The 11,247-nt window shown below is 42.8% G+C and overlaps 1 protein-coding gene across 1 annotated transcript in view; it reads right to left on the bottom strand.

The window, feature by feature from the left end:
- LOC118382996 (uncharacterized) overlaps nt 1-10,600 on the bottom strand; it is a 34,031-nt gene extending 23,431 nt beyond the window's left edge. The window contains exons 1-4 of the mRNA XM_052505454.1: nt 10,347-10,600; nt 8,313-8,451; nt 6,084-7,487; nt 3,564-4,443 (exon numbers count right to left, since the gene is read on the bottom strand). Of these exons, the coding sequence (XP_052361414.1) occupies nt 3,564-4,443; nt 6,084-7,487; nt 8,313-8,451; nt 10,347-10,355 (2,432 nt within the window). The 5' untranslated portion in view covers nt 10,356-10,600. The remainder of the gene's footprint in view (nt 1-3,563; nt 4,444-6,083; nt 7,488-8,312; nt 8,452-10,346) is intronic.
- Between the last annotated feature and the right edge of the window lie 647 nt (nt 10,601-11,247).

Consider the following 11,247-nt stretch of genomic DNA (forward strand, 5'->3'; position numbering starts at 1 on the left):
GAGCAGTGCATATGGCATGCAGACTAGCCAGGATATATCAGACAAGGACAGAACTAGGCCACTGCCAAGACCAGTTATATATCAGACAAGGACAGAACTAGGCCACTGCCAAGACCAGTTATATATCAGACAAGGACAGAACTAGGCCACTGCCAAGACCAGTTATATATCAGACAAGGACAGAACTAGCCACTGCCAAGACCAGTTATATATCAGACAAGGACAGAACTAGGCCACTGCCAAGACCAGTTATATATCAGACAAGGACAGAACTAGGCCAGTTATATATCAGACAAGGACAGAACTAGACCAGTTATATATCAGACAAGGACAGAACTAGGCCAGTTATATATCAGACAAGGACAGAACTAGACCAGTTATATATCAGACAAGGACAGAACTAGGCCAGTTATATATCAGACAAGGACAGAACTAGGCCACTGCCAAGACCAGTTATATATCAGACAAGGACAGAACTAGGCCACTGCCAAGACCAGTTATATATCAGACAAGGACAGAACTAGGCCAGTTATATATCAGACAAGGACAGAACTAGGCCACTGCCAAGACCAGTTATATATCAGACAAGGACAGAACTAGGCCACTGCCAAGACCAGTTATATATCAGACAAGGACAGAACTAGACCAGTTATACTGACAAGGACAGAAAGACCAGTTATATATCAGACAAGGACAGAACTAGGCCAGTTATATATCAGACAAGGACAGAACTAGGCCACTGCCAAGACCAGTTATATATCAGACAAGGACAGAACTAGGCCACTGCCAAGACCAGTTATATATCAGACAAGGACAGAACTAGGCCAGTTATATATCAGACAAGGACAGAACTAGGCCACTGCCAAGACCAGTTATATATCAGACAAGGACAGAACTAGACCAGTTATATATCAGACAAGGACAGAACTAGACCAGTTATATATCAGACAAGGACAGAACTAGACCAGTTATATATCAGACAAGGACAGAACTAGGCCACTGCCAAGACCAGTTATATATCAGACAAGGACAGAACTAGGCCACTGCCAAGACCAGTTATATATCAGACAAGGACAGAACTAGGCCAGTTATATATCAGACAAGGACAGAACTAGGCCACTGCCAAGACCAGTTATATATCAGACAAGGACAGAACTAGGCCACTGCCAAGACCAGTTATATATCAGACAAGGACAGAACTAGGCCACTGCCAAGACCAGTTATATATCAGACAAGGACAGAACTAGGCCACTGCCAAGACCAGTTATATATCAGACAAGGACAGAACTAGGCCACTGCCAAGACCAGTTATATATCAGACAAGGACAGAACTAGGCCAGTTATATATCAGACAAGGACAGAACTAGGCCACTGCCAAGACCAGTTATATATCAGACAAGGACAGAACTAGGCCACTGCCAAGACCAGTTATATATCAGACAAGGACAGAACTAGGCCACTGCCAAGACCAGTTATATATCAGACAAGGACAGAACTAGGCCACTGCCAAGACCAGTTATATATCAGACAAGGACAGCCACTGCCAAGACCAGTTATATATCAGACAAGGACAGAACTAGGCCACTGCCAAGACCAGTTATATATCAGACAAGGACAGAACTAGGCCAGTTATATATCAGACAAGGACAGAACTAGGCCACTGCCAAGACCAGTTATATATCAGACAAGGACAGAACTAGGCCACTGCCAAGACCAGTTATATATCAGACAAGGACAGAACTAGACCAGTTATATATCAGACAAGGACAGAACTAGGCCAGTTATATATCAGACAAGGACAGAACTAGGCCACTGCCAAGACCAGTTATATATCAGACAAGGACAGAACTAGGCCACTGCCAAGACCAGTTATATATATAGAACTAGGCCAGTTATATAGGACAGCCAACAAGACCAGTTATATATCAGACAAGGACAGAACTAGGCCACTGCCAAGACCAGTTATATATCAGACAAGGACAGAACTAGGCCACTGCCAAGACCAGTTATATATCAGACAAGGACAGAACTAGCCAGTTATATATCAGACAAGGACAGAACTAGGCCACTACCAAGACCAGTTATATATCAGACAAGGACAGAACTAATATGTTTACTCCCATTATATATCAGATATAGATGAGCTCCCAACCCCAGTTATATACAGATGAGACAAGGATGAGCTCCCATTTCCCCCTGTAGATACAGATGAGCTAGGCCAGTTATATCCCCCTGTAGAAAGGATGAGCTCCCAGTTATATATCAGATAAGACAGAACTCCCATTTCCCCTGTAGATATAGATGAGAACTCCCATTTATATCAGATAAGACAGAACTAGGCCCATTTATGTAGATATAGACAGAACTCCCAGTTATATATAGATACAGACAGAACTCCCATTTATATCAGATAAGGACAGAACTCCCATTTCCCCTGTAGATATAGATGAGCTCCCATTTATATCAGACAAGGACAGAACTCCCATTTATATATCAGACAGATGACAGCTAGGCCATTGCCCCCAGTTATATATCAGACAAGGACAGAACTAGGCCAGTGCCCCCAGTTATATATCAGACAAGATGAGCTCCCATTTCCCCCTGTATATATCAGATGACAGAACTCCCATTTCCCCAGTATATATCAGATGAGCTCCCATTGCCCCAGTTATATATCAGATGACAGCTAGGCCATTTCCCCCTGTAGATATAGATGAGCTCCCATTTCCCCTGTAGATATAGATGAGCTCCCAGTTATATATCAGATAAGGATGAGCTCCCATTTCCCCTATAGATATAGATGAGCTCCCATTTCCCCTGTAGATATAGATGAGCTCCCATTTCCCCCTGTAGATATAGATGAGCTCCCATTTCCCCTGTAGATATAGATGAGCTCCCATTTCCCCCTGTAGATATAGATGAGCTCCCATTTCCCCTGTAGATATAGATGAGCTCCCATTTCCCCTGTAGATACGGATGAGCTCCCATTTCCCCCTGTAGATATAGATGAGCTCCCATTTCCCCCTGTAGATATAGATGAGCTCCCAGTTCCCCTGTATAAGATGAGCTCCCATTTCCCCTGTAGATATAGATGAGCTCCCATTTCCCCTGTAGATATAGATGAGCTCCCATTTCCCCCTGTAGATATAGATGAGCTCCCATTTCCCCTGTAGATATAGATGAGCTCCCATTTCCCCCTGTAGATATAGATGAGCTCCCATTTCCCCCTGTAGATATAGATGAGCTCCCATTTCCCCTGTATATACGGATGAGCTCCCATTTCCCCTGTAGATATAGATGAGCTCCCATTTCCCCTGTAGATATAGATGAGCTCCCATTTCCCCTGTAGATATAGATGAGCTCCCATTTCCCCCTGTAGATATAGATGAGCTCCCATTTCCCCCTGTAGATACAGATGAGCTCCCATTTCCCCCTGTAGATATAGATGAGCTCCCATTTCCCCCTGTAGATATAGATGAGCTCCCATTTCCCCCTGTATATATAGATGAGCTCCCATTTCCCCCTGTAGATATAGATGAGCTCCCATTTCCCCCTGTAGATACAGATGAGCTCCCAGTTCCCCCTGTATAAGGATGAGCTCCCATTTCCCCCTGTAGATATAGATGAGCTCCCATTTCCCCCTGTAGATATAGATGAGCTCCCATTCCCCCCTGTAGATACAGATGAGCTCCCATTTCCCCCTGTAGATATAGATGAGCTCCCATTTCCCCCTGTAGATATAGATGAGCTCCCATTTCCCCCTGTAGATATAGATGAGCTCCCATTTCCCCCTGTAGATATAGATGAGCTCCCATTTCCCCCTGTAGATATAGATGAGCTCCCATTTCCCCTGTAGATATAGATGAGCTCCCATTTCCCCTGTAGATATAGATGAGCTCCCATTTCCCCCTGTAGATATAGATGAGCCCCATTTCCCCCTGTAGATATAGATGAGCTCCCATTTCCCCCTGTAGATATAGATGAGCTCCCATTTCCCCCTGTAGATATAGATGAGCTCCCATTTCCCCCTGTAGATATAGATGAGCTCCCATTTCCCCTGTAGATATAGATGAGCTCCCATTTCCCCTGTAGATATAGATGAGCTCCCATTTCCCCCTGTAGATATAGATGAGCTCCCATTTCCCCCTGTAGATATAGATGAGCTCCCATTTCCCCCTGTAGATATAGATGAGCTCCCATTTCCCCCTGTAGATATAGATGAGCTCCCATTTCCCCCTGTAGATATAGATGAGCTCCCATTTCCCCTGTAGATATAGATGAGCTCCCATTTCCCCCTGTAGATATAGATGAGCTCCCATTTCCCCCTGTAGATATAGATGAGCTCCCATTTCCCCCTGTAGATATAGATGAGCTCCCATTTCCCCCTGTAGATATAGATGAGCTCCCATTTCCCCCTGTATAAGGATGAGCTCCCATTTCCCCCTGTAGATACGGATGAAGAGTATGAATTGAAGGTTATTTTCATTTGAACAAGTTGAGGGTAATGTCATCTAAACCAATCATCCCTTTCCATAAAGTGGACCACTGAGCCCTTGTCATTAGAGCCCTCGTCTCATGAGCCCTCGTCATTAGAGCCCTAGTCTAATGGGCCCTAGTTTATAGGACTCTGGTCGAATGTAGTTCACTATAAAGGGATTAGAGGTTAATTTGGGACACCTCCCTGATGTATAGTAGGTTATATCATCATGTTCATATGAACTGATCTGAAGTCAGGCTAACTGATCTGAAGCCGGGCTAACTGATCTGAAGCCGGGCTCACTGATCTGAAGCCGGGCTAACTGATCTGAAGCCGGGCTAACTGATCTGAAGCCGGGCTAACTGATCTGAAGTCGGGCTAACTGATCTGCAGCCGGGCTAACTGATCTGCAGCCGGGCTAACTGATCTGAAGTCGGGCTAACTGATCTGAAGTCAGGCTAACTGATCTGAAGCCGGGCTAACTGATCTGCAGCCGGGCTAACTGATCTGAAGTCAGGCTAACTGATCTGAAGCCGGGCTAACTGATCTGAAGCCGGGCTAACTGATCTGAAGCCGGGCTAACTGATCTGAAGTCAGGCTAACTGATCTGAAGTCAGGCTAACTGAATGGTGACTAGTGGAAGTTACTCTTATTAAACTTTCTGACTGTTGTCTTTTCATTTATTGTTTGGTGAATAAAACCTGTCTAATGTTTAATATCAGAATACCACAGTTCTTGTGTTTTATTATTTATAAGATGGTTAGTCACCAATTGATAAAGGAATTTATATGTTTAAGGTAATGACTAAAGTATTCCAGCCTGAAACAGTACAACAGAGTGAAATGTATTAGAATTATAAGAGTATAATTCTCTACTGTGTGTGTGCATAGGAAGACTAAGACAGTATGTTACTATTTGACAATAAGCAGAAGTATAGTTGAGACATTCAAGGAGAAGAGGAACTGTCAACAGACGACTTGTGAAACAGGAAGGAAGTCTCCCCACCCAGGGAGGGGAGAAACCGTTAGGTTTGCGGAACATGTGGCAGAATAAGATAAGCAATATATGGGTAGAACATACTGATAAAGTTAGAGAAGAGGGGCATTTATAAAGTGTATGTTATAACCAAATGTGAGGTATAAAAGACTACGTGCAATGGATGATTTTCAGAACTCTGAAAAATCGCAGAACTCAGAACCTTTTGCAGAATTCTGAGACTTTGTCTAATTCTTCTATTAGCCAGGGCCTTACAACCTCTTGGTCAAAGCTCATAGTGATTATTATCATCATTGGGATTAGATATTCTCGTGACACCAATCCATAATGATAGGCTCACTGGTTAGTCATTCTGACATTTAGGGCACCATCCAATCAGATCAAACAACCTAAATAATGGTGTAGATTACACAACTTAATTAATTAATTACACAGCAACTGTTGTGGAAATTCTAATCAGAAGGAAGAGGCTGCTGCAGATTCTTAAAACAACGTTTATTATAAGAATGAATTAGCATATCAGGCTAATCGGGGTGTAGATTACAGCATTATATCAGGCTAACAAAGATGTAGATTACAGCATTATATCAGGCTAATAAAGGTGTAGATTACAGCATTATCTTCTCTGAATGTGTGAACTTGTGCTTTTTGAAATAGTAAAGTTTTGAAAAGCTCTTCTTGCAGTCAGAGCAGTGATAGGGTTTCTCTCCTGTGTGTATTCTTTGGTGTGTCCTAAGACTGGCTCTGTGTGCAAACTTCTGCCCACATTCAGAGCACTCGTACGGTTTCTCTCCAGTGTGAATCCGCATGTGTCCTTCCAGTGCCCTGGCAGAGGAGAGACTAGCACCGCACTGGGAGCAGCAGTGAGGTTTCTCTTCTGTGTGTCTGACCTCATGTTCTTTCAGAGATCTGTTGTTAGTGAAACTCAGCTCGCACTTAGAGCAGTGGTATGGCTTTTCTCCCGTGTGAATTTGCATATGATTTTTCAGGTGATCGGACCGTCCAAAACTCCTCTGGCAAACATTGCAGCTGTGTGGTTTCTCACCTGTGTGAATTCTCTGGTGTTTGTACAGGGCTGAATTAGTGGCAAAGCTTAATTTACAGTGGGAACAGTGGAAGGGTTTGTGTCCAGTGTGTGTTCGCTTATGCTGCTCTAGAGAAGTAGATGATCCTAGCTTCTTACCGCACTGTGGGCATTGGTAGCCTTTCTCTCCAGTGTGCACTATGTTATGTGACCAGAGCCCACTCTTAACAGCAAACCTCTTCCCACACTCAGTACATTGGTGGGGCTTCTCTCCAGTATGTATTAGCTGGTGACATCTTAAAATACAAATCAGTCTGAAGCTTTTCCCACAGTCAGCACAATGGTAAGGTTTCTCCCCTGTGTGAATCCTCTGGTGTAGTCTGAGTAATTTAGAAGAGGAATAGCTTCCCCCGCACAGCTCACAGTGGTGAGGCTTTTCTCCTGTGTGTATTTGTTTGTGTTCAGACAGTGCTGAGGCTTGTTTGAAACTCTTCCCACACTCAGAGCAGTGGAACGGTCTCTCTCCAGTGTGAATCCGCCAGTGAGCTTTTAAGCTTTGTGATGTAACAAATCTCTTCCCGCAGTCAGAGCAACAGTGGGGTTTTTCACCGGTGTGTTTTATTCTCTCGTGTATCCGTAAAGCACTGGAGTCTTTAAATCTCTGCCCACATTCTGAGCACTGGTACGGTTTTTCTCCAGTGTGAATCCGCATGTGTCCTTCCAGTGCACTGGCAGTGGAGAGGCTAGCTCCACACTGGGCGCAGCAGTGAGGTTTCTCTCCAGTATGAATTCTCTGGTGTCCTCTAAGGTTTACTTTAGAGGTGTAACTCTTCCCACAGTCAGAGCAGCAGTGAGGTTTCTTCCGTGTGGGTCTCTGCTGGTGTTTCTTGAGGTGTTCTGATCTGGAGAGAATTTTCTCTGCCTCCTTGGCATCAGCCTCCCAAGTTGACAAGCCCCTTCTACTGAGAGAGTTACAGTTAGGACTGTCCCCTGTGAAGCAAAGACAGACAGTTATGGTTCCTTCATATCGAAGCCAGATTTAGGCATTCTGACATTTCACACTCTTGTAACCGAATTTAAGAATGTAAAATCGTGTTAAATCTTCAAATTTTCAATGTATCCAAAGGTGTAGGAGTGTTGTAATGATAAATTGAATCGGCTTCCTACTTTGCAACAAAGCCTCCTTCACTCACGCACCCAAACATACCCTCGTAAAACTGACTATCCTTTCGATCCTCGACTTCAGCGATGTCATTTACAAAATAGCTTCCAATACTCTAATCAGCAAACTGGACGCAGTTTATCACAGGTCTATCCGTTTTTTCACCAAAATCCCTTATACCCCCCACCACTGCGACCTGTATGCTCTAGTCGGCTGGCCCTCGCTACATATTCGGCGCCAGACCCACTGGCTCCAGGTCATCTATAAGTCTTTATGCTAGGTAAAGCTCCGCCTTAGCTCACTGGTCACCGTAGCAAGACCCACCCATAGCACGCGCTCCAGCAGGTATATCGCACTGGTCATCCCCAAAGCCACTGTTTACAGACTTTTTTTTCTATTGGGTTATTGACTGTACACTTGCAAATTCCATGTGTAACTCTGTGTTGTTGTTTGTGTCGCACTGTCGCGCTTTATCTTGGCAAGGTCACAGTTGTAAATGAAAACTTGTTCTCAACTTGCTTACCTGGTTAAATAAAGATGAAATATATATATTTTTTTTAAAATTCTACATTTTTAAACAGATTGTATTTAGTGGTAATTAATGACATTCAGGCAGTGTCCTATAATAAATGTTTGTAAGATCATAAACCCACTTAGCGCCGGTGTTTTCCTGCAGTCGACCAACCGCACAGACACCCTCTTCAGACCCAGCAGTAAGGTGTTACCAGGAGACGTACGACCCGGGGACTCCGGGAGGAGTAGGGGGGAGGAGGGTTGGAGGGAGAGTGTTTCCTGTTAATCCAAAAAGAGAGGAGTGTTGTCAAGTAATTTAAAATACTCAAATCATTCCAATCCAGTTTAAAAAGGCAAACGTTAACCTCTTTGGGATAGGGGGCAGCATTTTCACTTTTGGATAAATAGCGTGCCCAATTACAACTTCCTGCTACTCATGCCAAGAATATAAGATATGCATATTATTAGTAGATTTGGATAGAAAACACACTGACGTTTCTAAAACGGTTTGAATCATGTCTGTGAGTATAACATAACGTATGTAGCAGGCAAAACCCCGAGGACTAACCATTCAGAATGATTTATTTTTGAGGTCACTGTCTGTTCAATTAATTATATTTGGGAAAGGATATTTTTTAGGAACCTGTTTTCAGTTCCTACCGCTTCCACTGGATGTCACCAGTCTTTGGAATTTGGTTGAGGTTATTCATTTGTGCAATGAAGAAGTACGGCCATCTTGGACCAGGGTAACGTTATGTGTACTGTTGAGAGTTCCGCAAGACTTGAAAAGTAGCGTTGGTTTGTGATCCTCCTGCATTGAAAACAGATAGACTAGTCTTCAATTTGATCGATTATTAATGTTTAAAAATACCTAAAGTTGTATTACAAAAGTAGTTTACAGGTAACTTGACGTTGTGCAAATCGGAAGACGTTTTTTTCTGGATCAAACGCGCCAAATAAATTGACATTTTGGATATATATGGACGGAATTAATTGAACAAAAGGACCATTTGTGATGTTTATGGGACATATGGGAGTGCCAACAAAAGAAACTCGTCAAAGGCATGATTTATATTTTATTTCTGCGTTTTGTGTGGCGCCTGCAGGGTTGAAATATGCTATTGTCTCTTTGTTTACTGTTGTGCTATAATTAGATAATAGCTGCTTTCGCATAAGAACTTCTCCAGAGGAAGTTGACGCCAATATTTCGACCTAAATTCCTCTCCTTGTGCAGAAATGCACAACCTCTGAAAACCGACAAAATATGGATTAAATTCAGCACGTCACCTTCTGTGTGCACAGCCAAGTGGAACTTGTGGTCTTCTTTTATTAAAAGATACAAACTGTCTGTTTGCATTTCAGGCCTGGCGGGAAGCAAACATCATTCTGCTGACCAAGACTAGTAAAAACACCCTTTACTGGCTCAAACAGCCAGAACATGCTCAGAACATTTGACAGACTAACACCTCTCGAGATTTCTCCTCTCTAAGCTTAAGACCTTGAAACGGAGATATCTTTAGTTGTTCTCAAAACATGGTCTGGGCATACTGCCAAATTGCAGATACTGATAGGTGATTTGTACAGTCAGCCACTTGCACAGAAATTGGTTTATAGAACAGCAGATGAATAGATCGCTGCAATTAGTTGTAAGAAAAGCACAAACATTAAAATTCCCATTACATTATGCTACAGTAGGTAACTAACTAGACTGTCCAACAAATACAAGCAGCAGCAACTCCTATGTCAAGTTGCGTTTACAACTATTATATATTTTCTTTTAATGTTATGAAATGAAGAGAGATAAAAAAAAAACTTGATTCAGATATTCTGCAGACCAAATTAACCGTAACTGTGTCAGGAGCAGAAAAATATGTCCGGATCTCCAGTCGGTAGCTCGTTCAGGAAAATCCAAGGCTTTGCTGCGGCCTACTTTATCAATCTTCCATTCTGCAATTCACGGCCATTATTACCATTATTACCGTTCGGGATAGAAACGAGATATGAAACGATGTAAACAATACTTAGTAAAGCGAAATTAATTAAACAACAAATGAAACTGTGCTATAAGTTCAATAAATTTGTCACCATCTGACCGAGATCCGTGAAACGTGTTACGTCGTTCTTGGCCGCAGACGTGTTTATATATATATATATATTACATGCGTCTTACTCACCTGATTCATTGTAGACACTCGTTTACGGTCGGTCGTTTGCAGAGTTCAGGCCAAGTGAACCAGATGAGATGTTTATCCCTATTCTGTTGAATTGTAGATTAGGGAGGTAACGTTATATTGTAACCGGTGACTCTCTGCCTAAAGTCCCGAAAGAAAAGACAGACTCCGCCTTCACATCCGTTCCATTGAAAACATTTCCTTCACGTTACCATTCTGCTGGTCGCAGATCGTGAAATGGCCGCAGGAAGGCGGATATGTTTTTTCAAAATAAGAGTCGTCCTCCAATAACAAGCGAATTTATAGATTTTGAAGCACTGTCTTGCAGTACAACTGTGCACACGTTACATTGGCTCATAGCCGTCGGTGAAGAAATCCACAAATCATTGCAACCGCATAGGAAGAAAAACACACACACAGATAAGTTGATGCATTTTTTTGTATTATTTCATTACACTGAACACAAATATTAATGCAACATGTGAAGTGTTGGCTAACATGTTTCATACGCACAAAAAAAAAACGTATTTCTCTCGGTTTTTGTGCAGAAAGTTGTTTACATCCCTGTTTGGAAGCATTTCTCCTTTGTGGTTTCTCAAAAAGCTGATTAAACATGGTCATTACACATTAAGGGGGAACCAAACAAACGGTGACGGAGGAGGTGAGGATCGACTCAATTGTTGCTGACATCCGGATCAGGTTGACTGGGAGTTTTTTTCAGAAAACTTTTTTTCAGTACTTTCTGCCGCAAGTAGTACATCCCCTGGATGACCGCTGGGACGTAATATGAGGTCCTGAAAGGGCTCCCGATAAAAGTTGGTGGGAGATGATGGCTCCCAAGAATTTGAATGATTCAGCCTTGCTAACAACTAAGCCATCAATCTGGTTTTCTCTAGAAACCACC

This window comes from Oncorhynchus keta, unplaced genomic scaffold, assembly GCF_023373465.1.
Source record: "Oncorhynchus keta strain PuntledgeMale-10-30-2019 unplaced genomic scaffold, Oket_V2 Un_contig_2383_pilon_pilon, whole genome shotgun sequence".
Lineage (NCBI taxonomy): Eukaryota > Metazoa > Chordata > Actinopteri > Salmoniformes > Salmonidae > Oncorhynchus > Oncorhynchus keta.